At 43.6% G+C, this 27,323-nt stretch overlaps 1 protein-coding gene across 11 annotated transcripts in view; it reads right to left on the reverse strand.

Annotated features, from left to right (window-relative positions):
- The window catches only part of WDR59 (WD repeat domain 59), a 128,780-nt gene that overhangs the window by 44,460 nt on the left and 56,997 nt on the right, over positions 1-27,323 (reverse strand). For 9 of the 11 annotated variants that reach the window (XR_013411202.1, XR_013411204.1, XR_013411203.1 and 6 more), the window contains 9 exons: positions 17,141-17,218; positions 15,135-15,291; positions 9,792-9,871; positions 7,343-7,475; positions 7,086-7,210; positions 3,800-3,964; positions 2,350-2,445; positions 2,030-2,186; positions 1,442-1,511 (listed from right to left, as the gene is read on the reverse strand). Coding sequence is in view for 8 of the 11 variants with exons in the window: in XM_001109464.5 (XP_001109464.3) it covers positions 1,442-1,511; positions 2,030-2,186; positions 2,350-2,445; positions 3,800-3,964; positions 7,086-7,210; positions 7,343-7,475; positions 9,792-9,871; positions 15,135-15,291; positions 17,141-17,218 (1,061 nt within the window). In the remaining 3 variants the exon portion in view is untranslated. The remainder of the gene's footprint in view (positions 1-1,441; positions 1,512-2,029; positions 2,187-2,349; positions 2,446-3,799; positions 3,965-7,085; positions 7,211-7,342; positions 7,476-9,791; positions 9,872-15,134; positions 15,292-17,140; positions 17,219-27,323) is intronic. The other 2 variants (XM_077984678.1, XM_028840800.2) reach the window with 1 other exon arrangement.

Here is a 27,323-nt window from a genome sequence, read left to right on the forward strand (position 1 = left end):
CTTCACATACACACTCTCGCCTGCTGCCATGTAAGATGTGCCTCTTCCCCTTCCGCCACGATTTTAAGTTTCCTGAGGTCTCTCCAGCCATGTGGAACTGTGAGTCAATTAAACCTCTTTTCTTTATAAATTACCCAGTCTTGGGCAGTTCTTTATAGCAGTGTGAGAACGGACTAATACAATGACTATGCTGATTATACTGTATCCAGCGCCTTCAGGGGTTTGCAGCAGGGAGCTTTGCAAGTTATTATATCTTGGTCACCAGCCTGCAGAACCAGAAGTCTACTGTATAATCCTAAAGTTTTAAAACCCAGTAATCATAACAGGACACACAGAGCACTTCCGATATACCAGGTGGTGTTTTAAATGTTTTTAGAGGGACTTAATCTTCCCAGCAACTACAGGTGGTGGGTGCTACGATCATCCCATGTTACTGTTGAAGGAACTGAAGCTGAAGTTGAGATAACTTGCCCAAGGGCATAAAATGACAGGGCCAAAATTTGGATCTGGACACGTTGGCTCTGAAGTCCATATTCGTATCTGCTACACTAGATTGCCTATAAAGAAAAACTTTTTTTAAAGCACAGAAAAACAATGACTAGACAGAAACATGTTCTGTTGTTAAACATGATTATCTCCAAAACAGGGAAAAGGCAAAGAAAGGCTTTCACATTGTAATTTAAAACTTCCAGGCCGGGCATGGCGGCTCATGCCTTTAATCCCAGCACTTTGGGAGGCTGAGACAGGTGGACTGCTTGAGCTCAGGAGTTTGAGAGCAGCCTGGCAACACTGCAAAACGTTATCTCTAAAAAAACATACAAAAATTAGCTGGGCATGGTGGTGCACGCCTGTAGTCCCAGCTACTTGGGAGGCAGAGGCAGGAGGATCACTTGAGCCAGGAGGTAAGGGCTGCAGTGAGCTATGATCATGCCACTGCACTCCAGCCTGGGTGACAGAGCCAGATCCTATCTTAAAAAAAAAAAAAAAATTTCGTTTCTGTTTTCCCAGTGCACTACTTACATAATGTTATAAAATTACACATTGTTTGGTAATATCAGAAGTGGCATATTAATGTTGTGAAACTACAGATGGTTTTTTTGTTATTTTTCCAGTTTTATTTAATGTTAAATTGAATAATAAAATAATCAAAAACAAATAATAAATAATATGCTAGCAATAGGGGAAAGGCATATTTAAAAACAATTTGCCTTGTTTTGACAAGAGCTTTTATCAATCTACTTCTTCTAATGGTTTGCTAATAACTGTACAGCAGAAATCTCAGCTTTCTTGCAACTTAATTGACTTCAATCTTTCTCAAATAAATCTTGTAATAGGAGTTTACTGAAGAACTAAAACGCATTGTCCAAAGACAAACTCCATGGTCCTTCCCAGGTCTCTGGCCACGGGAACGTAGAGTGGCTTCTGCATCTCCCGCACTCACCTCGGAGTAGGCTCTGTGGGAGACACCGCCCGATGCATCGTCATGGGCCTTGTGAAATACACCAGGTAACCTAAAGAAGAAGACATCACATGAGCCGTCAGCGTCAACAAGCTGGACGTGGGAAATCCTGAGGCAGGACTGGCCAGTCTTCTATCTCTGTATACCTGAGGGTAAGACACATTTTCATAAGCTGCAAGACTCACGACTGCGGTGACCCTTACCAAGAACAAAGGTCAGCACTCGAGTCCAGGAAAGAGGATGTAGGTGGACGGGGCAGAGTCATCAGCGGGACTCTAAGGCTCCCTACCAGGGGACTGTCCCCTGCTAAGACTCAGGGCTCTGAGTAAAGACTCAAACCCAAGCTCATCAGAATGAAGAAAGTTAAGACCACCAGAATGGTGCACACTCTTAGGATAAGTCCAGAGACCCCGACTGGACCTCACACCCTGCCACGCTACTATGAAAGTCTCGTTGGAGTTCTCTGGGAGTAAAAGCAAACATTTGTTGCTCAAGATGTTTATACAGAATCTATGGCATTCTTAGCTGCTCCCTCTCAAAATCTAGAATCAGAGAACCAAAGAGACCCACCTGCTCCACAGAACCTGGCCCCAGAAGTCCTAGGAAACGGAATGTTGGCATCCTGGTACGACCCGTAGGCTGTGGTCACACGAGCAAAAGTCGGTAACGGGGGTGTGACGGAGTTGGGGAGTGCAAACGGATTGCTGGAAGCGCTGTCTTCCTGGTTCTGAAATTTAAAATTCCATAAGCTAAAACCACAACCTGTCTTGAAGTTGAATTACAAAATAAGCACCCAGCAGGAAAAAAAAAAAAAGCCCATGATTTTAGGGAGAAAGAAATGAAACAAAACCCCAAAGCATAAGTTGGTACAACAGTTTCATGCTTCCCACCACAAAGGACTCGAGGCAGGAGACGAGCTGGCGCAGGCAGGGCTCCAGGCAGCTCTGGCCACGCTTCACTTTCTGCAGGGCCGTGTCCTTCAGGATCTAGAAAAGGCCCAAAACACAGTCAAGAAGAGGAACACATTTCTCTGACAGGCTATTCTGTTTTTTTTTTTTTTTTTTTTTGAGATAGAGTCTGTCTTTGTTGCCCAGGCTGGAGTGCAGTGGTGCGATCTCGGTTCATTGCAACCTCTGCCTCCTGTGTTCAAGTGATTCGCCTACCGAGTAGCTGGGAATACAGGCATGCGCCACCACGCCTGGCTACTTTTTGTATTTTTAGTAGAGATGGGGTTTCACCATGTTGCCCAGGCTGGTCTTGAACTCCTGACCTCAGGTGATCCATGCGCCTCGGCCACCCAAAGTGCTGAGATTACAGGAGTGAGCCACTGCACTGGGAAAAGGTCTGATTTTTCACAAAAAAAATTTGCAATCTAATCGTATCATTTTATACTAATAGAAAAATCTATCTTTTTTGTATGTCCAAACTAGGCAACGACATATTCAGATTCCAAGTTTAACATGTCAAATACCACAAGATCTGAGTTACTGGCATTTCAGAGATCCTTAAGCCACTTGAAAACGTCCTAGTTCCATGTGATACCCCAACAAAGCGTAACAATCAAGTGTCCACGACCCAAACCGGGCAAAAAATGAGCAACATTCAGGTTGGCCTGAGTTTGCCAAAAAAACTCCAGTCCCTTTACTTGTGACACTGCTCAAACTGAACAAGGGGTATGAAGAGGCTCATGGGGCTTTGTCATGGAGATTCCACCTGATTTGCTCTGGATGAACTGACACATCAAGTCTCTGAATCTGCAGAATTAAACACTGATGTCAGGCTGTGGCACCTCCATCTGGACACCCACTGTGCAGCTAGCCAGCCTACCTCTAGGATAACACCAGCTCCTTCTATGGGATAAAATTTTTTTTATGACCTTACACATGTTTTTTTCTAATTGTAAAATATCTTTTAGCTTCAGAATACATCTTGCTTGTTGTTTCCACATAAACGAAATTGGACTGCAGTGCTCCTAACCTGGACTCCTAAATGAAATTAGATTGCAAATCTCATAACCTGAGATGAATGCATAACGTTAATGAGATCTGTGGACAGATTATATGCAATTCACATATTTATAGGCAGTATTTCTCAAACCATATGCAATCATTGTGTAGATTTTTCTGAGGAAGGCCATGACCCAAAAAAGGTTAAGAACCACCGCTCTTATGTTTTCTACACAAACTAAATGGCAAGTGCAGAGGTTACGTTGCTAACACTAGTGTGTGTATGAAACAGATGACTTCTGAATCTCATCTACTAGAGTTTTCAGTCTTCTTTCCTACTCAGTCTAGACAATGATGCAGAACAGCAGGAGAATTTGGGAACCCAGACCCCTACCTTTAGCAGCTTAGCTTTCATGGTGGACGTGATGGTTGTGGGGTTAATAAACTGGAAGGAAGGGGCGGCGTTGTTTGGATACTGAGCAGGGAACTTCACCAGCATCTTGACGCGATGGTTGCTGCAGTGCACGGACACTGTGCAGCTCCTGTCTGCCGCATCCATCTGCAAGAGACAAATCCACAATGGCTTTGCAAACAAACCACAAAGCGTCTTTCGATGCACGTGCATTTAACTGAACGCTCCATGTTCCTAGTAATTGGGTGAAGGAAAAGACTCTACAAAGACAAATTTGTGTGGAAGACAATTCATTTTCAAAAAGATTCTTAAATTTTCATATCAGATTATTAAATTTTCATACCAATGGAATAAGCTGAAAGTTTTTTTTTTTCTTTGACACAGGGTCTCACTCTGTCGCCCAGGCTGGAGTGCAGTGTGGCACAATCTCAGCTCACTGCAACCTCCACCTTCTGGGTTCAAGTGATTCTCCCACCTCCTACCTCCCAAATACTGGGAATACAGGCAGGCGCCACCATGCCCAGGGAATCTTTTTGTTTTTTTGGTTTTTTTATTTTGTTTTGGTAGAGATGGAGTTTCGCCATGTTGGACAGGCCGGTCTCAAACTCCTGACCTCAAGTGATCCGCCCACCTTGGCCTCCTAAAGTGCTGGGATTCCAGGCGTGAGCCACTGTGAAGTTCAAAGTATTCTGACTTTAACGAAGCTTCCTCCCCAAGTTGTGGGGTAGACTAAAACTTGTTATATTTACTTTGAGATGGGAAAATAAAGCAGGAAGAAGTTAAACACCAGACTCAACTTAAAAAGTGCTCCTGGGAAAATCCATAGGGGAAGAAAGTAGATTTGGGATTGCCAGGGGCTGGGGGAAAGGGAAATAGGGAAGAACTGCTCATGAGTATGCGGTTTCTTCTGGGAATGATGAAAATGTTCTGGAATCAGACAATGGTAATGGCTGCACAACTTTGTGAACATACCCACAACCGCCAGATTATTCACTTTAAAAAGGGGAATTCTGGCTGGGCGTGGTGGCTGACACCCTTAATCCCAGCACTTTGGGATGCCAGGGCGGGCAGATCATCTGAGGTCAGAAGTTCAAGACCAACCTGGCCGACATGGCAAAAACCCCATCTCTACTAAAAATACAAAAAACAATTAGCTGAGTGTGGTGGTGTATGCCCATAATCCCAGCTATTTGGGAGGCTGAGGCAGGAGAATCACTTGAACCCGGGAGGCAGAGGTTGCAGTGAGTCATGATAGTGCCATTGCACTCCAGCCTGGGTGGACAGAGCAAGACTCCATCTCAAAAAAAACCAAAAAGAGGCCGGGCACGGTGGCTCAAGCCTGTAATCCCAGCACTTTGGGAGGCCGAGACGGGCGGATCACGAGGTCAGGAGATCGAGACCATCCTGGCTAACACAGTGAAACCCCGTCTCTACTAAAAATACAAAAAACTTAGCCGGGCGAGGTGGCAGGCGCCTGTAGTCCCAGCTACTCGGGAGGCTGAGGCAGGAGAATGGCGTAAACCCGGGAGGCGGAGCTTGCGGTGAGCTGAGATCCGGCCACTGCACTCCAGCCTGGGTGACAGAGCGAGACTCCGTCTCAAAAAAAAAAAAAAAAAAAAAAAAAAAAAAAAAAAAAACCAAAAAGATTAATTTTATAGTATGTGAATTATATCTCAATAATTTTTTTAAAGTACTCTCAAAGAAAGGAATCAAGATCTTCAACTAGATCACTAGGAATCCACACTGTCCTCAAATGCGACAAAGGGAGTATAAACTGACTTGATATAGATCACTAATTAAGCAAAGAATCTTTTATATCTTTCGATTTCTTGTGCTGCCAACTAGAGACAGCAGCTGTAGTAAAGTGACGAGAACCACATGTGGGAAATCTGGAGACTTGGATTCACATGTTATTTCTTCCACCAAATACCTGCTGATCTTGGACATATCTTCTCTTGATGTCTCTGTTTCCTCAGCTATAAAGTGAGGCTAAAACCACTTAGACTTTTTTTTTGTTTTTGTTTTGTTTTTTGAGACAGAGTCTTGCTCTGTTGCCAGGCTGGAGTGCAGTGGCGCAATCTTGGCTCACTGCAAGCTCTGTTTCCCGGGTTCAAGCGATTCTCCTGCCTCAGCCTTGCGAATAGCTGGGATTACAGGCGCACACCACCACGCCCAGCTAATTTTTGTATTTTTGGTAGAGACGGGGTTTCACCATGTTGGTCAAGATGGTGTCGATCTCTTGACCTCGTGATCCGCCTACCTCAGCCTCCCAAAGTGCTTACAGGCGTGAGCCACCACACCCAGCCAGCAGACTTGTTTTAAAGGCCACATGAGATAGTTATGTAACAGCACATATTTGGGTAAAGGAAAAACTAATCAAGCTTTAAAACTCCTTTCTGGAGAGATACTCCATTTTCTAAAGCAAAGACTTTCAATACTTGCCCCCACAAAAAGAGTAAATGTTCCACAGGCTAAGTGAACAAAGAAATTTTGGTCGCCTTCTTACTATGAATCGAAATCACCAGGAAATGGCCAGCCTGAGGGAAGATGGCACAGCACAGCACAGCACAGCACAGAGAGTGCCCTGGAGGGGCTGGAGGTTTGGCTTCCCAAGGCAACTCTGCCCCTAACTTCAGCAGCAACTCCTGCCAAATTACTAAGCCTCCTGGGCCTAAGTACCTTCCTCTATAGTAAAATGAGATGCTGGAGCATCTAAGGAGGCGCTAAGGCACACAAGCGTCAGGTTCTCCTTTGGCTCATCTTAGGAGAAAAGAATAGGGTTAGAAACAAAGTCTGCATCCATTTATTTATTTATTTATTTATTTAGAGACAGAGTCTTGCTCTGTCACCCAGGCTGGAGGGCAGTGGTGCGATCTTGGCTCACTGCAATCTCTGCTTCTCAAGTTCAAGTGATTCCTGTGCCTCAGTCTCTCGAGTAGTTGGAACTACAGGTGCCCACCACCATATCTGGCTAATTTTTTTTTTTGTATTTTTAGTAGAGACGGGGTTTCACCATGTTGGCCAGGCTGGTCTCGAACTCCTGGCTTCCTGGTTTCAAGTGATCTGCCCATCTCAGCCTCCCAAAGTGCTGGGATTACAGGTGTAAGCCACCGCGCCTGGCCAGAAAACCCAGGAAATAAAAAAGCAAGCAGAGAGAGTTCTGTTAAAGCTGCGAAGTTATTTGCTAACCGAAATCGTGGCTGAAATGGTTCTCTCTCCCACAAACTGCCATCAGCAAACATGAGATACAGCTGATTAAACTAAGTACCTCCACATTGACATTCCGGATTTGTACATTGATCAGGGAGAATTCCTGCTGCAAGGTCTGAGGCAGCCCCAATTGATCTGATTTCCTCTCTTCCAGGAGATTTCTAGGGGGATCTTCCTTTAGGGCTAGCAGGAGAGAGAAGTTCAATGTTGGAAAGCATTTTTGAAAATGAATCAGAGAATAGGTCTGGGGTATCTGCCACAACTCTACAATGCGTAGAGTGGCACCTCACCTGAGACATCAGTTTGACAAATTACCTTCTTCCTCCCCATGGCTTGCATTGTGCTGGTGATCTGTATCTTCAGTGTGCAGGGTCTTCTCGGGTTCCGGCAGAAGGGAAATACTCTCAATGAATTCATCGACACCATCTAATATGTCATTTGCACAAAGCTGAAACAAAGGGTAGAAGATGTAGTTCTAGAGAAGTCAGTGGAAATGATAGTCATGTCTGATTAAAGAGTTCTGACTTAAAAATGGGAATGGCAGGCCGGTAGCGGTGGCTCAAGCCTGTAATCCCAGCACTTTGGGAGGCCGAGACGGGCGGATCACGAGGTCAGGAGATCGAGACCATCCTGGCTAACACAGTGAAACCCCGTCTCTACTAAAAAATACAAAAAAAAAAAACTAGCCGGGCGAGGAGGCGGGCGCCTGTAGTCCCGGCTACTCGGGAGGCTGAGGCAGGAGAATGGCGTAAACCCGGGAGGCGGAGCTTGCAATGAGCTGAGATCCGGCCACTGCACTCCAGCCTGGGCGACAGAGCGAGACTCCGTCTCCAAAAAAAAAAAAAAAAATGGGAATGGCAAAGGATGGAGATGTGTCAGCCAAGAGCTGACATAATCAAAATAGATTTTACCCACTGCCAACTCTCCCTGGTTAAAGACTCGGGATAATAGACTCTATTATTCAGCCCTGGAAATTTTTTATCATGTTTGGAGTTTATGCAAGCCTCAGAAAAAAAATTAATTTAAACTCCAATCCTTGATGGTGTTATTCAGCTAATCCAGGAGCAAAAATACCATAACCGGCCAGGCGTGGTGGCTCATACCTGTAATCCCAGTACTTTGGGAGGCCAAGGTGGGTGGATCACCTGAGGTTAGGAGTTTGAGACCAGCCTGACCAGCAGGATGAAACCCCGTCTCTACTAAAAAGACAAAAATTAGCCAGGCATGGTGGTGGATACCTGTAATCCCAGCTACTTGGGAGGATGAGGCAGGAGAATCACTTGAACCCAGGAGGCAGAGGTTGCAGTGAACAAAGATCACGTGGCTGCACTCCAGCCTGGGCAACAGAAAGAGACTCTGTCTCAAAAAAAAAAAAAAAAAAAAAAAAAAAAAAAAAAATCATAACCTCAAGGCATTTTGGTGCAAATTGTACCTTTCGGAGAAAACAGATTGAAAATGCAATAAAGTGGCCGGGCGCAGTGGCTCAAGCCTGTAATCCCAGCACTTTGGGAGGCTGAGACGGGCGGATCACGAGGTCAGGAGATCGAGACCATCCTGGCTAACACGGTGAAACCCCGTCTCTACTGAAAAATACAAAAAAAAACCTAGCCGGGCGAGGTGGCAGGCGCCTGTAGTCCCAGCTACTCGGGAGGCTGAGGCAGGAGAATGGCGTGAACCCGGGAGGCGGAGCTTGCAGTGAGCCGAGATCCGGTCACTGCACTCCAGCCTGGGCCACAGCGCAAGACTCCGTCTCAAAAAAAAAAAAAAAAAAAAAAAAGAAAATGCAATAAAGTAAGGAGATTTGACCAAATTGCTCAAGAGTGACTTCATACTAAGCAGTGTTGAAATTTTTATCCAGTATTTTCTATTCGTTCTGTGCAAAGCAGTGTGCCAAGTGCTGTGGGAGATCCAATACAAGTGAGACACCTTCCCACTGTCAAGAAATTTAGCCATCAAATGAGGAGAGGACAGGGCCCTGTGATAAGGCAGAGAAGAGCAAGGACCAACAAAGCAGCTCATACCAGGTACTACTGTGGTTCATGTAAGAAACAGACATCATTTATCGGGAAAAAGTTACAAACAGCTTCATAGAAGCGGTGTTGTTGATGGATGTAGAAGCCTCTAAGCATTTGCAGAGTACAAGGTAGGCTTCTTAGTCCATTAAGAAGAGAAAGAAATGAAGCCCACAGGGCACATGATCAGGGAGCTACCCATACTATCTTATGCTAGAATAAGGGAGGGAAAGACATTTAGAGGCTCTCTGGCCTTAAAGTGCTGAATACTGAAGTTGGTTCTTAAAGACCTCAAAGCCTTGATGTGGTACACACCAGCCACTCAGCCAACCAGTAAGTACGTATTAAATGTCTATCCTGCCGGGCACGGTGGCTCACATCGGTGATCCCAGCACTTTGGGAGGCTGAGGCAGGTGGATCACTTGAGGTCAGGAGTTCGAGACCAGCCTGGCCAACTTGGTGAAACCCTGTCTCTACTAAAAATACAAAAATTAACCTAGTGTGGTGGTGGGCGCCTGTAATCCCAGCTTCTCGGGAGGCTGAGGGAAGAGAATTGCTTGAACCCAGGAGGCAGGGGTTGTAGTGAGCCAAGATCATGCCACTGCACTCCAGCCTGGGAGATTGAGTGAGACTCAGTCTCAAAAACAAAACAAAAAAAAGTTTATCTTGTAACCTCTAATTTCCACAAATCCTGAATCTTATATTTTTGGTGGATCCAGGTACATTTCTCCACAATAGCACTGAATACATACCCTCTGCATCTGGGAATCTACCCGCCACATTCTCAAGGTCTGATCCCGGGACCACGTCACCAGTTGATAGTCCTTGGACCCTAGAAATCACCAAATAAGAATCCTGGAAATTCTTCTGGATTCAACATCCATTTTGCTATAGGTTGAAATGGAGTGAGATTCATCCATCCGTTCAACAAATATCTACTGAACATCTCTGAAATGCCAGGCACTATTCTAGGTACCGGGACTAGATCATGAATAAAATAATTTCTATCTTTATAGATAGTGCATTCCAGTAGTAGAAATAGACAAATAAATATCTGATAAAACATCTGGTATAAAAAATAACACAGGATAAGAGGACAGAGACTGACGGTGGAACCATTTTTAGATAGAACTCCCCAAGGAAATGACATTTGAGCAGAAACTTAAATGAAGTGAAATACTAACTGGCAAATTAGCAGGTAAAGAGCGATGCTAGGATTTAATGTGACACTAACCTTTCACCTCTGCAAATGTTCCTCCTTTTACATGCTCTCAAGGAGCTGGAGATGAACATATTTTTGCAAAATGGGTTGTTTCAAATGCATCACAGCATCTTACCATTCAAAAGAATTTTTTGGTAAAGTGATGCATCTCTTTGTAAAATGAATAATCAATCCTTAATGTTCTTACTTGACTGAATCATATTTTCATCTTAAGTCTGGTCAAAGGGATTATCCTGAAAAGGTTCAGGGTACTTTATGAAATAACTTCTTGGAAGATCAGGACATTTGCAGATAATTTTACAGTACCTAGAATCTCCTTCACAGCCACCTTCAGAGAGCAAAGAATTTAGAAATAATTTCATCCAATTTCTTAACTTAATGGATGGGGAAACTGAGGCGAGAGAATATGATCTGTCCAAGGTCACAGGGTGAGTTGGTTCCTTCTCTGCGTCACCACCTTCAACCAAAATTTCACTCCTCAATATTTCATATAAAACTAGGCATAGTCAGCCAGAGAGCAACTATTCTGAACCATGGCTTGTTACAAGTGCCACCATCTTGCCTCATGTCCACATCAACAATCTTCTGACCCTACATCTGGCCTCTCTTCATGCCCCTGACTTTGAGGAAAAGGTGCCTAATTCCTTTCTAAAGGTTACAAATTAACTCAACCCCTCGACCTGTGCCTCCCCAGCTGGTCCCAAAGGGCCCTTTGCTTCCCCGACTCCCTTGTATCTTCTCCCTGCCTTCCAACAGAGAGGGCAGCAGCCTCTCCCAATTGGCTAATTCTACGCCTTGGCTTTGAGAGTAACTTCATTCCCTAAACCGGTTCCTGCTGCCCCTGTTTGTGCCACCCTATGATCTGGCTTCTCTCCTCAATTTGCTTTTGGAACGCCTTTTTTTTTTTATTTAATTTTTTGTATTTTGAGATAGGGTCTCACTCTGTCACCCAGGCTGGAGTGCAGTGATGCAATCTTGGCTCACTGCAACAACCTCTGCCTCCTGGTTCAGGCAATTCTCCTGCCTCAGCCTCCCGAGTGGCTGAGATTATAGGCACGCACTACCACACCTGGCTAATTTTTTTTTTTTTTTTTTTTTTTTTTAAATATTTTGGTAGGGATGGGATTTCACCATGTTGGCCAGGCTGGTCTCAAACTCCTGGCCTCAAGTGATCAACCTGCCTTGGTCTCCCAAAGTCCTGAGATTATAGGCGTGAGCCACTGCACCTGGCCTGGAACTCCTTTCTTAATGATTATATGGCTTCCGATTTGGTCAGTTAAATGCTTTTCTCTTATTCTACATTTTGATCTGTCAGCAACACCTGAAACCAAGGACTACTGCTTCCCTCAGGAGGCATCCTTGTCCCCTGGCCACAACATCCTGACTCACTTCCTACCTCTTTGAGAAATCCTTCCCCACAATAAAATCAAAGCATGAAGTGGTCCAATAAAACTTGATGACTACTACCAGCCTGGGCAACATGGTGAAACCCATCGGTACAAAAACACAAAAAATTAGGTGGCGTGGTGGCACACTCCTGTAGTGCCAGCTACTCAGGTGGCTGAAGTGGAAGTACTGCTTGAGCCCAGGAGGTCGAGGCTGCAGTGAGCCATGTTTGTGCCACACTGCACTCTAGCCTGGGTGACACAGTGGGACCCTACCTCAAAAAAAAAAAAAAAAAAATCGATGACGAAGACATGGCAGTAAAAGTAAACTGGAACAACCTTCGGTTGAGAAAGAAGTAAAATACAGATGGTTCCCAACTTACAATGGTTCAACTTAAGAATTTTTTGACTTTATGATGGCGTGAAACTGTCACAATTTTAACATAATGCACAGTATTCAATAAAGTATATGAGATATTCAACACTTTTTTAAATAAAATAGACTTTGTATTAGAGGATTTAGCCCAAACGTAGGCCGATAGAAGTGTTCTGAGCATGTTTAAGGTAGGCTACTTAAGCTATGATGTTCAGTGGGTTAGGTGGGTAAAATATGTTTGTTTTTTTTGTTTTGTTTTTGTTTTTTCCTTTTGAGACAGTCTCGCTCTGTCTCCAGGCTGGAGTGCAGTGGCACAATCTCAGCTCACTGAAACCTCCGCCTCCCGGGTTCAGGAGATTCTCCTGCCTCAGCCTCCCGAGTAGCTGGTACTACAGGCACGCACTACCACACCTGGCTCATTTTTGTATTTTTAGTAGAGATGGGGTTTTGCCATGTTGGCCAAGCTGGTCTTGAACTCCTGGCCTCACGTGATCCACCCACCTCAGCCTCCCAAAGTACTGAGATTATAGGTGTAAGCCACGGTGCCCGGCCTAAAATAAATTTTCTACTTATGACATTTTCAACTTACAATGGGTTTATCGGGACATAACCCTATCATAAGGAACATTTGAATAAACACACATGCATGATAATTAAATCTGTAAAAGGTTCAGAAACAGGCAAACTTAAACTACCTAGGGATTCATAAATAGGCAGTGAAACCACACAGGAAAAATCCAGTAATGGTTATCGTAAGCATTAGGGGAGTAGTGCTCTCAGGGAAGGAGGGGGTTATGATCAGGAAGCTTTGGGGCTCCTGGCATCATTTTCTTTCTTGACCTGCATGGTAATTACATAGATTTTCACTTTATAATTATTTGTTGCACTATACATGTTCCATGTAATTTTCAAATACATATTTCACAGTAAAAAAAATTTTTTTTTAATTTAAACTTTTATTTTAGATTCAGGGGTTCATGTGCAGGTTTGTTACACATGTGACTCGTGTCACAGGGCTTTGCTGTACAGATTATTTCATCACCCAGGTACTAAGCCTAGTACCCAACAGTTATTTTTTTCTGATCGTCTCCCCACTCCACCCTCTGTCCTCAAGTAGGCCCCAGTGTGTATTATTGCCCTCTTTCACAGTTAAAACAAAAAAAAAAAAAGTTAAATAGTAACTTGTACTCAAAATTGCTACTGGCCAGGCAGTTCCAATTTACATAACTCACCCCACCAGCTTAAAGACAACATCAGTAACTAAAAATGGGTTCCTAAAAACTTTATTTCCATCCAAAACTACCGGTCAACCCCTCCCGCTAGACTGAGGAAATCACATCATCTGTTTTGTTTTCTTGTTGTTTTTTTTTTTTGAGACGGAGTCTTGCTCTGTTCCCCAGGCTGGAGTGCAATGGTGCGATCTCAGCTCAATGCAACCTCTGCCTGAGGGTTCAAGTCATTCTCCTGCCTCAGCCTCCCACGTAGCTGGGACTCTAGGCATGTGCCACTAGGCCTGGCTAATTTTTTTGTATTTTTAGTAGAGATGGGGTTTCACCATGCTGGCCAGGTTGGTCTCGAACTCCTGACCTCAAGTTATCCACCCGCCTTGGCCTCCTGAAGTGCTAGGATTATAGATGTGAGCCACCACGCCTGGCCACATCATCTGTTTTCTACGGCAAAATGCAAGAGATTAAGTTCAAAGCCAAAACCCATGCATGCAATTGGTGGGATAAACATCAGGCAGCCTCATGTTTCTAGAAGCAAGAGAGATTTTGGAAACATGCATAGGAAAGTTAACAGGATGATCAAAAGAGTATCTTTTTTTTTTTTTTTTGAGACAGATTCTCACTCTGTCACCCAGGCTGGAGTGCAGTGGCGCATCTCGGCTCACTGCAAGTTCCGCCTCCCGGGTTCACACCATTCTCCCGCCTCAGCCTCCCAAATAGCTGGGACTACAGGCGCCCACCATTACGCCCGGCTAATTTTTTGTATTTTTAGTAGAGACGGGGTTTCATCCTGTTAGCCAGGATGGTCGCGATCTCCTGACCTCATGATCCGCCCGTCTCGGCCTCCCAAAGTGCTGGGATTACAGGTGTGAGCCACCGCGCCGGGCCAAAAGAGTCTCTTTAATAAATATTCTGGAAGAAGTTTATGAGAGTCACAAACAAGCTGGGACAGAAGATGACTGCTCTAATCCCAGGTCCACTAGAGACCTTTCCGGGGACCCTGGACAAGTCACATCACTCCACCTGCCTGGCTTCCCATGTGCAACATGAAAACACCAACAAATAAACTTGTGTTCTGTCAAACACTTCGAGATCATGGCAAAACGATCGCAAGAAAAGACAGGCTGTATCTAAACTTGCATGGTGAGCTGATGGAGAAACTGAGGCTGCGGCTTCTTGACTCCCATTACACTGGGGCCCTGCATGAGTGAGGGCTGGATGATGAAGCTGCAATAACAAACCATCCCAACACCTCGGTTGCTCTGCATCTCCGCCTCATCCTCGTGCCAGGATGTGCTGGAAGCAGCTCTATCTTGAGCTTTGCCAACTGATGTGGCAGAGGCAAACAGGGCGTTTAACTGCACATCAGCCCCTAACCTTTCAACCCAGGAGGGACCACATCATGTGTCATGATCAAAGCAAGTCTATCAGCCAAATCTATCTTCAAAGGGCTGGGAGGTAAAATAGCACTACGTGCTTATGAAGACAACTGAGGGTATGTAGTAGGCAGTCCTAACGACCACCTTGGGTCTCCCTCATCAACAGAGTGGCAAGGGGTAAATGTCCTGGACTTCTGAGCCCAGAGTCTTTCAGTCCCAGAAACGATCCAACAGCAAATCTCTATCTTCCATCTCTTACTGGAGCAGATCTCTTCCAAGCAAGAGAGACTACGCTGAAAATTAAGAGGACAGAATTTGGAAGAGGAACAGCAGCCTTATATAGTCCCTTTACCCACCTATGATGAAAGATGGCAACAGTCCTGGCTCTCTGGTTCCTAAAGCCTAGCTCTCTCTATGTCTTCCTTACTGGACTCCACGGCAGCACTGACTAGCACTGCTGTCACCAGAGCTCAGAAGGAAAGTCGGCAGCAGGCCTCTGCCACTCACCTTCCTTCTGTTTTCTCCACTGGAACTCCAGCACCACATCATCATGCCCCACGAAGGTGTGGACTGGGGTGTTCAAGTCAAAGACATTCCACAGGAGAAGGCTGTTTTCCCTCCGCAGCTGGGGAACCATCACGGTCACCAATCCATTGCTGAAAGGCTAAGGCAGAGAAGGCAAAAGCAGATGATCAGATTATATCAGGGAGGATCGGCTGAGTCTTGAGTTTCCACACCTGGAATTCTTCCTAAGTAAAATAATTAGATAATGGAAGGCCCCAACTCATCTGGAGAAATTTTACCCAAACACCGTAAGCTGAACATCGTTACTTTTCTCTTTGCTTACGGAAGACACCACAGCAAGTAAAAACTCAGGCTGAGGCAAGCGCTTGAAGAACTTTGAAAATTTTAAAATAAGCAAATGGTTCTGATTGCTATGCACTGAAACACACTGTTTCACATCCTAGCTACTCTCCATGAGTAGCTCAAGAGTTACTAAGTGCTTTCCCAGAATGAGCATGCAGGGCTGACAGGGAAAATCCCTGGAGCAGCAAACCTAATTCTTGCCACGTGGAAACGCACCAGAAACACGCCATCCATGTGAAGCATCACCTTCCCGCCTCCCCAGCACCGCAAATGCTCAGAGGAAAACTTGCTCACTTCAGGACTGACATGTTTTACTTGGCAAAACCCAATCTGCTAGGTAGCTAAGGGGTCCATTTAGTTGAATTAGACTGTTATTTAAGGAATAAATAGTCACCTAAGAGCACATTTATCTTCATCACCCTTCCTGGTAGCACTCTTGGACTTTTCTGTTTATTTTTTAAAGCAAACATATTAATCCAGAAAAGTATTTCAATTCATAAGAAGGGTGTCTGATTTCTTGGCAAGTGATCCCAGGTGCAAAACCAGCTTAATACCCAAGTTATCTTAATACCCAAGTTATCTTTTTTGCTCCCCACGGTGACAGTCGAATATATAAAGGTAGCTTTATTCATCCCTGTGCTAGCTTTCAGATTGACATTAAAGGAAATACATTATCTCTCAACCCATGTGGAAGGTTAATAGTTGCCTAACCACTCTATTTGTAGCATTTAATGGTTTAAAAAGCACATTCATATAAGTTATTTCAAAAGAAAGTCAGCTTGTGAATCACAGAATTGTATACTTTAAAATGGTGGATTTTATCACAATTTAAAAAAAAGGAGGGCATAGTAAAAATTACTATTCATATTCTACAGTAGAGGAAATTTCTGCTCAAAAACATCAAATGGCTTCCCCAAGGCCACATCCGTATTAAATGATAGAGCATGACCCCCAGCCCAGGTCTTCTGAATTTAAAGCCAGAGTTCACTCCACCACAACTGACAGACCTCAAGCCTCCTGACCCTCTCTCCATCTACCCTGCTGCCAGCCCTATCATTAGTGAGTATCTTTACATGGCCTAGCTTCTCTGTGGAGCTTTGATCAGCAATTCTGATATAGATACTTACCCAACACTCAAAGAATAAAATGTTTTTATTTTATTTACTTATTTATTTTTTTGGAGATGGAGTCTCACTCTGTCACTCAGGCTGGAGTGCAGTGGCGCAATCTCTGCTTACTGCAATCTCTGCCTCCTGGGTTCAAGAGATTCTCCTGCCTCAGCCTCTCAAGTAGCTGGGACTACAGGCGTGCGCCACCACACCTGGCTAATTTTTGTATTTTTAGTAGAGACAGGGTTTCACCACATTGGCCAGGCTGGTCTCGAACTCCTGACCTCAGATGATCCACCCGACTCGGCCTCCCAAGGTGCTGCGATTACAGGTGTGAGCCACTGCGACCAGCCAAGAATAAAATTTGAAATAGTTAACAGCATTTATGCCATCATTATCAAATTTGTCCCACCACTAAACCAAGAGAGAAAGATAAAATCACCTCACAAAGAAAATAAGAGAACATGTCCCTGGGCTCCTTGTTTTTGGAACACCCAAAAAGAAGTTTCCTATCAGGAGGCAGGGTGGCTCACTCACTGTGTATCTGGCCTTCCAGACAGGCACCTGGCAAGGAAGAATATTGAGGTATTTCCGAGGCTGGCGGTAATCCCAGAACTAGAAGAGAGCAAGCAAGATCGTTTGTGAAATAAATGCCATAAAAAATTCTACTGAAATAAGCATAGCCTTTGAACTCATTGCTTCTGGTCCTCTAAAGATACACTTCAACAGCATATTTTTAGTTCAGCTCCTATAACCATACTACTGTGACAGAGACACAAAGAAACCTCCCTTTCCATTTCTAAAACATTACAGGAGAATTTCTGGACTTTATGAGGACCACTAATCAGGGCAGGTCACTATCAACAGGCTTGATTTTGAAATGATCTTTAGAGCTGAAAATTAAAAGAGACGTGTTTGATCCTGTATCACGTTTACATCACGCAGGTAATTTCAAAACAATAGCTGAAGTATCCTGACTACTCATTACATTTCAGACATATATTTAGAACTTTTTTCTCCCATTTAATCTTTGTACCAACCACATAATGCATGTTTTTAATCTCTTTTTTAAATGCAGAGGCTATATAAAGACAAGACATAATGTGCAAGGTCACAAAGGAAAAAGGCAGCTGTGTGAGAACCTAGGAGCCAATCCATTCAAGTCCACACCCGCTATCATCCTCCAACGCCTGAGGTGCAGTTCTTCAAACTGTAGAGCACACAAAGTGAGCCACACAAACTACCTTAGAGACACCTATGCGTCTAACGTGAGGGGCACATACTCTTAGAACTCCAGCATTTGTCACAAAGGCAGGAAAGCCAAGAGTGAAACTCGGAACTGTTTTAAGGAAATTATTTTCAAAAACAGATGACAGCAATCACTCTGGAAATTGCTGTAACAATTTCTTTTTTTAATAGAGATGGGATCTTGCCATGTTGCCCAGGCTGGTCTCGAACCCCTGGGCTCAGGCAATCCTCCCACCTTGGCCTCCAAAAGTGCTGGGATCACAGGTGTGAGTCATCACTCCCGGCTACTTTGGCAATTTCCTATAAAGTTAAGAGTACACATACCATATGACCCAGCAATACCACTCCTACATAACTGCCCTAGAAAATTGAAAATGTCTGTTCACACAAAAACCTATACATGAATGTTTATAGTGGCTCTATTCACAATCACCAAAAACCAAAAATAGTCCAAATGTCCTTAAATGGGTCAACAGAAAATTAATGGTGGCATATCCATAAGTGGAATACTACTGAGTACTAAAAAGTCTATGCATTATTACTTTTTAAAACAACTTGGATGACTCTTAAAGGCATTATATTGAATGAAAAAAAGACAACCTTAAAAGGTTATATACTAGTCCGGGTGCAGTGGCTCATGCCTGTAATCCCAGCACTTTGGGAGGCCAAGGCAGGCAGATCACTTGAGGTCAGGAGTTCAAGATCAGCCTGGCTCACATGGTGAAACCCCATATCTACCAAAAGTACAAAAATTAGCTGGGCATGGTGGCACACACCTGTAGTCCCAGCTACTCAGGAGGCTGAGGCACAACAATTGCTTGAACCCGGGAGGCAGAGGTTGTAGTGAGCCAAGACAGCACCACTGCATCCCAGCCTAGGCAACAGAACAAGACTCCATCTGAAAAAAAAAAAAAAAAAAAAAAAAAAAAGCCCTTCTCAAAAAGAACAAATTATAGTGATGGGGAACAGACAAGTGGTTGCCAGAGGTTAGGGGCAGGAGAGGGTATGAGTGCAAAGGAATAACACGAGGTGGCTCTTCAGTGTCATGGAACTGTTCCATACCCTGACTGTGTGGGGGGCAGTTACATGCAACTCTGCATATGTGTATTTCATAGGTTTTCAAGGCTGGTGCAGTGGCTCATGCCTGTAATCTCAGTGCTTTGGGAGGCTAAGGTAGGAGGATCACTTGACGTCAGGAGTTCAAGACCAGCCTGGGCAACAAAGCAAGACCCCGTCTCCTCACCTAGCTAATTGGGAGGCTGAAGTGGGAGGACTGACTGAGCCAAGGAGTTCAAGGTTACAGTGAGCTATGATCATACCACTGCATGCCAGCGTGGGCAACAGAGCAGGACCCTGTCTCAAAAAAAATGTTTTAAATAAAAAAGTAAAAAGTGTATCAGACTATACGGAAAACAGTGAAGAAGTCTAATAAATATATACTTTTTTTTTTTTTGAGAGGGAGTTTCGCTCTTGTTGCCCAGGCTGGAGTGCAATGGCGCGATCTCAGCTCACTACAACCTCCGCCTCCCGATTTCAAGCGATTCTCCTGCCTCAGCCTCCCAAGTAGCTGGGATTACTGGCACGCACCACCACACCTGGCTAATTTTTTGTTATTTTTAGTATAGATGGGGTTTTACCATGGCCAGGCTGGTCTTGAACTCCTGACCTCAGGTGATTTGCCTGCCTCGGTCTCCCAGAGTGCTGGTATTACAGGTGTGAGCCACCGCGCCCAGCTGATGTATAATTATTGTTCCAGAGGAAAGGAAAGAGAAGGAATAGAACAGAAGTAATATTTGAAGAGTGGCTGGGCGCGGTGGCTCAAGCCTGTAATCCCAGCACTTTGGGAGGCCGAGACGGGCGGATCACGAGGTCAGGAGATCGAGATCATCCTGGCCTACACAGTGAAACCCTGTCTCTACTAAAAAATACAAAAAACTAGCCGGGCGAGGTAGCGGGCACCTGTAGTCTTAGCTACTCGGGAGGCTGAGGCAGGAGAATGGTGTGAACCCGGGAGGCGGAGCTTGCAGTGAGCTGAGATCCGGTCACTGCACTCCAACCAGGGCGACAGAGCGAGACTCCGTCTCAAAAAAATAAATAAATAAAATTGAAGAGTGAATAATGGTTGAAAATTTCCCCAAAGTGAGAATGGCCAACAAGCCACAGATGTGAGAAGTACTTTCCTCCTCCTTACAAAAGAAACTAGTTTTGATAACAGCCTTTAATAATCATAACCTTTGCTGTAGAAGGATATGACCCACACAAGTACTGTCACGCTGGCCTTCTCTGTTTCAAAACTTTTAGAGACTTAATAAAGTATAGGGATATATATTCAGACCCACAAATCTCTTACTACACTTTAAAATATTCAAAATGGTTTAAAGCTGGTTTTACATGGTTTTAGAGCAAAGGAAGAGACTTTCCAAAGGTTTTGCTTGGTTTGGTTAATAATTTTGTGAATAAGCCTGAATGGAAATGGAAATGACTTGTCTGGAGTTTCATAACCTTCTGAAAAATCTAAATAGAGTTCGAAGTGGGTGACCTTTTCTCCTCTCAAAAGAAAATCACGATATCCCAAAGAAATATACAAATGAGCCAACCTGGAATGTAAGGGAGCGTTCTATGTGCCAACAATGAGGTGTTAATAAATCTTAGAAGCTGTTCCTCTACTTAATGCACAATATGAATGAACGAGTATTACAGAGCACAGCACACAGGAACAGGCAAACACCCAGCTGTAAACTCTTGCTTAGTTCCCCAGCCTGCCTGAGGGCTGGATGAGGTTCCTCCATTGAGTGCGTGGGAAGAGGTGAACGCAGTCATTTCTGAGCAGACGTGTGAGTGTAATTTTGCCTATTTCCAAAAAAAAAAAAATTAATGATTTAGATTGAAAAGTTTAGATGGCATAACTGCTAAATTTAATAGCATCCCTGTTTTGATCCAAGACTAATAATCAAATAGCTAAACATAAAATGAGAAAACTCAAGAATTTCTAGGAAGAAGCCAGGCACGGTGGCTCACACCTACAATCCCAGCACTTTCGGAGGCTGAGGCGGGCAGATCACCTGAGGACAGGAGTTAAAGACCAGCCTGGCCAACATGGTAAAACCCAGTCTCTACTAAAAATACACAAATTAGCCAGGCAAGGTGGCACGCGCCTGGAGTCCCAGCTACTTGCGAGGATGAGGCAGGAGAATCGCTTGAACCCAGGAGGTGGAGGCTGCAGTGAGCTGAGACTGTACCACTGCACTCCAGCCTGGGCAACGGAGTGAGACTCCATCTCAAAACAAAAACAAAAACAAAAACAAAGAATTTCTAGGAAGAAAATTAAAAAAAAAAAAAACAACTTCTAATAAACTTCTAATGTTTTAGATTTGCTGCTCTTTAAAAAAAAAAAAAAAAAATCTCAGCTTTCTCATTTTCAGTCCAAGGGACACATTTGGTGGCAGCAAGAGAAACTTTACTCAATGGCTGTTTTTTTGAAAGATCTTTTCCATGTCACAAGATGTGTATTTAAAGAACCAGATCCTGGACTTGAAGAGGAAAGCATCAAGGATTCCTTTTCTTCCCCCTTTTCTTTATTCTTTCTTTCTTTTTTTTTTTTTTTGGAGATGGAATCTTGCTCTGTTGCCAGGCTGGAGTGCAGGGGCGTGATCTCGGCTCACTGCAACCTCCGCCTCCCAGGTTCAAACAATTCTCCTGCCTCAGCCTCCCGAGTAGCTGGGACTACAGGCATGCACCACCACGCCCAGCTAATTTTTGTATTTTTAGTCGAGACAGGGTTTCACCACGTTGGTCAGGATGATTCCGATCTCTTGACCTCGTGATCCACCCACCCCGGCCTTCCAAAGTGCTGGGATTACAGGTGTGAGCCACCGCGCCCAGCTTTTTTTTTTTTTTTGAGACAGAATCTCACTTTGTAGCCCAGGCTGGAGTATAGTGACAGGATTATGGCTCACTGCAGCCTTGATCTCCCCAGTTCAAGTGATCTTCCTGCCTCAGCAGCCTTGTGAGTAGATGGGACTACAAGGGCACACCACCACACCTGGCTACTTTTTTTTATTTTTCTGTAGAGACAAGGTCTCCCTATGTTGCCCAGGCTGGTCTTGAACTCCTGGACTCAAGTGATCTGCTTGCCTAAACGTCCCAAAGTGCTGAGATTACAGGTATAAGCCACTGCGCCCAGCTTTTTTCCCTGTTCTTGTAAGACCAGATTTGCCTTATGTGAGATAGCTACATTGAAAGAAGTTATGCAACTGTCCTTAGTTTTATGTTAAAATACTCCATGAAATGGGTACACTGGCTTGTGCCTGTAATCCCAGCACTTTGGGAGGCCAAGGCGGGCAGATCACTTGAGGTCAGGAGTCTGAGACCAGCCTGGCCACCATGGCGAAACCCTGTCTCTATTGAAAAAAAAAAAAATACAAAAATAAGCCAGGTGTGGTGGTGTGCACCTGTAAGCCCAGCTACTCGAGAGGCTGAGGCACAAGAATCGCTTGAACTCAGGAGGTAGAGGTTGCAGTGAGCTGAGATCACACCACTGCACTGCAGCCTGGATGACAGGGCGAGACTCTGTCGTAAAAAAAAAAATAGAAGAGACAATACACAGAATGGGAGAAATGATCTGCAAACTATCTAAAATGATCTGCAAACTATCTATGTAACAAGGGATTAATAACCAGAATATATAAGGATCTCAAACAACTCAATAGGAAAAAAATCTAATAATCCAATTAAAACATGGCAAAAGATCTGAACAGACATCTCTCAAAAGAAGACATATAAATGGCAAACAGTATGTGAAAAGATGCTCAACATCACTGATCATCAGAGAAATGCAAATCAAAACTACAATGAGATATCATCTCACACCAGTTAAAATGGCTGTTATCCAAAAGACAGGCAATAATGAATGCTGGCAAGGATGTAGAGAAAAGGGAACCCTCATACACTGTTGGCAGGAATGTAAATTAGTACAGCCACCACGGAGCAGAACTATCGTATGATCCAGCAACCCCACTGCTAGGTATATACCCCAAAGAAAAGAAACCAGTATAGCGAACAGATATCTGCACTCCCATATTTATTGCAGTATTATTCTCAATAGGCAAGGTATTCCGATCCCTGGTAGGATGAGGATACAGACTTCAGGGTGACCGAAGAATCAGAATAAATGTTGATACAAGATGGGATCACCTCCTCCAGCTGGATCAAAGAAAGTGGTATTGAGGTTACGGTCTGTTAATAGTAATGGGGATGCCAGCGGCTAGGACTGGTAGAGAGAGGAGGAGTAGAACTGCTGTAATTTCTGGAAGCAAAGTAAATGTTCATCAACAGACAAATGGAAAAGAAAATATGGTGCATATACACAATGGAGTACTATTCATCCATAAAAAAGAATGCAATCCTATCATTTACAACAACATGGAAGGAACTAGAGGAAATTTTGTTAAGTGAAACAAGCCAGGCACAGAAAAATAAACTTTGCATGTTCTCACTCATCTGTGGGAGCTAAAAATTTAAAAAATTGAACTCATGAAGAGAGCAGATCTGATGCTTACCAGAGGCTGGGAAGCATAGTAGGGTAGGGCAGGGGGAGCCAGAAGTGGGGATGGTTAATGGGTAGAAAAATATAGTTAGGGCCGGGCACGGTGGCTCAAGCCTGTAATCCCAGCACTTTGGGAGGCCGAGACGGGCGGATCACGAGGTCAGGAGATCGAGATCATCCTGGTTAACACGGTGAAACCCCGTCTCTACTAAAAATACAAAAAACTAGCCGGGCGAGGTGGCGGGCGCCTGTAGTCCCAGCTACTTGGGAGGCTGAGGCAGGAGAATGGCGTAAACCTGGGAGGCAGAGCTTGCAGTGAGCTGAGATCCGGCCACTGCACTCCAGCCTGGGTGACAGAGCGAGACTCCGTCTCAAAAAAAAAAAAAAAAAAAAAAAAAGAAAAATATAGTTAGGCAGAATAAATAAGAGCCAGTATTTGACAGCACAACAGGGTGATTACAGTAAACAATAATTCATTGTACATTTAAAAACAACTGAAAGGGTATGATTAGAATGTTTATAACAGAAAAAACTGATAAATGCTTGAGGTGATGGATACCCAGTTTGTCCTAATGTGATTATTACTCATTATACACCTGTATCAAAACATCTCATGTATCCCATAAATATATATACCTACTAGTTACCCATAAATTTCTTTTTAAAAAAATGGAAACAGTAAAACAAAAAAACAAAACAAAACAAAAAAAAGTCTTAAATGCTTGCTGAAGCTATACCTCGGGGGAAAATTAGCAGTGAGTTAAATTAATGGCTGTGAATGGTAGACTATAAAATAAGAAGCTTGACAACGGGATAAAAACAAAACACAAAAATCAAATAAACAAAAATGGAAAAAAATTCCAGTACCTTGAAACAAACTTTATGAAAGTTCTTTTTAATTAATATATAACCATAGAAAGAAGTTCTGCCAGGAATGCTGGCTCACTCCTGTAACCCCACCACTTTGGGAGGTCGAGGTGGGTAGATCACCTGAGGTCAGGAGTTCGAGACCAACCTGGCCAACATGGTGAAACTCTGTCTCTACTAAAAATACAAAAATTAGCCAAATGTGGTGGCACACACCTGCTATCCCAGCTACTGAGGAGGCTGAGGCAGGAGAATCATTTGAATCCAGGAGGAGAAGGTTGCAGTGAGCTGAGATTGTGCCACCACACTCCTAGCCTGGATGACAGAGAGAGACTCCGTCTCCGTCTCCAAAAAAAAAAAAAAGAGCAAGACTCTGTCTCCAAAAAAAAAGAAAGGAAAGAAAAAAGTTCAGGTAATGTTCTAATGAAGATGAATCCCTGGAGAAATTAGACTATGTAGTTTAATAATTTGGATTTATAAATATCTATATGTGTTTTCCTGACTCTATCATAGTATAAATATTAATTTTTTTTTTTTTTTGAGACAGAGTCTCGCTTTGTTGCTCAGGCTGGAGTGCAGTGGCACGATCTCGGCTCACTGCAAGCTCCGCCTCCCGGGTTCATGCCATTCTCCTACCTCAGCCTCCCGAGTAGCTGGGACTACAGGCGCCCGCTACCACACCCGGCTAATTTTTTTTGTATTTTTAGTAGAGACGGGGTTTCACTGTGTTAGTCAGGATGGTCTCGATCTCCTGACCTCGTGATCCGCCCGCCTCGGCCTCCCAAAGTGCTGGGATTACAGGCGTGAGCCACCGTGCCCAGCCATAAATATTAATTTTTAACATACTATTCTAACTTAAATAAGCCTTGGGTTTATTTTCTCATGGAAAGCTTAATTAAACGTCCTAAATTACATAACTATTTATATGGATTATAGGAGTTGTCATTGTTTCCACAAAATATTTAAAATTATTAAAATGTAAAAATTACATCAAATCAAATGAATGAAAACAACTGATGCTCTTTAAAAAACGTTTGCTCTCATGCTCTTATGAACTTTTATTTTTTCTTTTTTGAGAGATGGTCTCCCTTTTCCAGGCAGGTTGGAGTGCAGTGGCACAATCTTGGCTCAATACAACCTCAACCTCTTGGGTTTGAACAATTCTCCCACCTCCACCTCCCAAGTAGCTGGGACTACAGGTGCTTGTTACCACGCCTGGCTAATTTTTTGCATTTTTTGCAGAGATGGGGTTTTGCCATGTTGCCCACGCTGGTCCCAAACTCCTATGTTCAAGCAATCTGCCCGCTTCAGCCTCCCAAAGTGATGGGAATTCAGGTACGAGTCACTGCACCCGGCTGCACTTTCTATAATAATAAGGATCACAAGAACTGAGTCTACAGCCTGGTGATATGGGGAGACCCATCTCTAAAAAAAAAACCTCGAAAATCAGCCAGGCATTGTGGTTTGCACCTGTAGTCCCAGCTACTCCGGAGGCTGACATGGGAAGATCGTTTGAGCCCAGGAGGTCAAGCCTGCAGTGAGCTGTGATTGTGCCATTGCATTCCAGCCTGGGTAACAGCGCAAGATCTTATCTCAAAAAAAAAAAAAGAACAATAACTTAGCTATTCCATTACAGTATCAAGGTAAATATGTTTAATATTTCTCTAACAAACTCTTAATATAAACTTCTGTTTCTGTGTTATAATATAAACTTAAATTGTAATTTCAAAATATTTAGATTAATTTTAAGACCTTGAACTGATATTAATGAATAACCTTTGAATATATAAATAATGTCTAGGCATAATTTTATATATATATATATATATATATATATATTTTTTTTTTTTTTTTTAAGAGATAGGGTCTCACTCTGTCACCTAAACTGGCATGCAGTGGTTTGATCACAGCTCATTGCAGCCTCGAACTCCTGGGCTCAAGCGATCCTCCCGCCTTAGCCTACTGAGTAGCTGGGATGACAGGTGCATGCCACCAGCCCGGCTATTTTTTTATTTTTTAGAAACAGGGTCTCACTATGTTGTCTAGGCTCATTTTAAACTCCAGGCCTGAAGGAATCCTCCCACCTCAGCCTCTCAAGGTGCTAAGATTACAGGCATGAGCCACCACACCTAGCCAAGAATACCTTTTGAAAACTGAGTCATGAAACATAATTTTTACACACACACCCTTGCTCCTTGATACTATTTATTTATTTACTTGAGATAGGGTCTCACTCTGTCACCCAGGTTGGAGTGCAGTGGTGTGATCACAGCTCACTGCAGCCTCAACCTCCTCGGCTCCAACAATCCTCCTACCTCAGCCTTCTGGGTGGCTGAGACTACTGGTATGCACCATCACACCAAGCTAATTTGTTTATTTTTTGTAGAGATGGGGTTTCACTATGTTGGCCGGGCTGGTCTCCAACTCCTGGGCTCAAGTGATCCTCCCTCCTCAGACTCCCAAAGTGCTGAGATTACATGCATGAGCCACCATGCCCAGTCTTGATTCTTTATTGATTGTCCAGTTAATAGGGTGAAAGGATTTACAAATACCTTTTGATCACAATGGTATACATGCTTACTTCTGCTGCCTTAAAAATGTCAAATATTATCTATGATTGTATGAGGATGTGTTTGCAAGATAATACGTGTATTTCTTGCCTTATCAAGGAGAAAAATAGAATATTTTTGCCTTATATATTACGTGTTGACAGAGTTGGCCAAATGTTATGGATTTTCTTATAAAACAAAAATGACTTGTGGAAAAGATTTTTGTGCAAAACATTATATGGATAGTACACAAAAGGAATAAAACTAAAATGCCAGCCTGGGCAACATAGCAAGACCCCACCTCTACAAAAAATAAAATAATATGACATGGTAGCATACACCTGTAGTCCTAGAGGCTGAGGTGGGAGGATCACTTGAGCCCAGCAGTTCAAGGCTGCAGTGAGCTGTGATCATGCCACTTGTAGTGCAGCCTAGGTGACACAGTGAGACCCTGTCTCTAAAAAAGAAAAACAAAATCTAAAATGTAGGTTTTCTTTCCATTTAAATAGCA

This window comes from Macaca mulatta, chromosome 20, assembly GCF_049350105.2.
Source record: "Macaca mulatta isolate MMU2019108-1 chromosome 20, T2T-MMU8v2.0, whole genome shotgun sequence".
NCBI lineage: Eukaryota > Metazoa > Chordata > Mammalia > Primates > Cercopithecidae > Macaca > Macaca mulatta.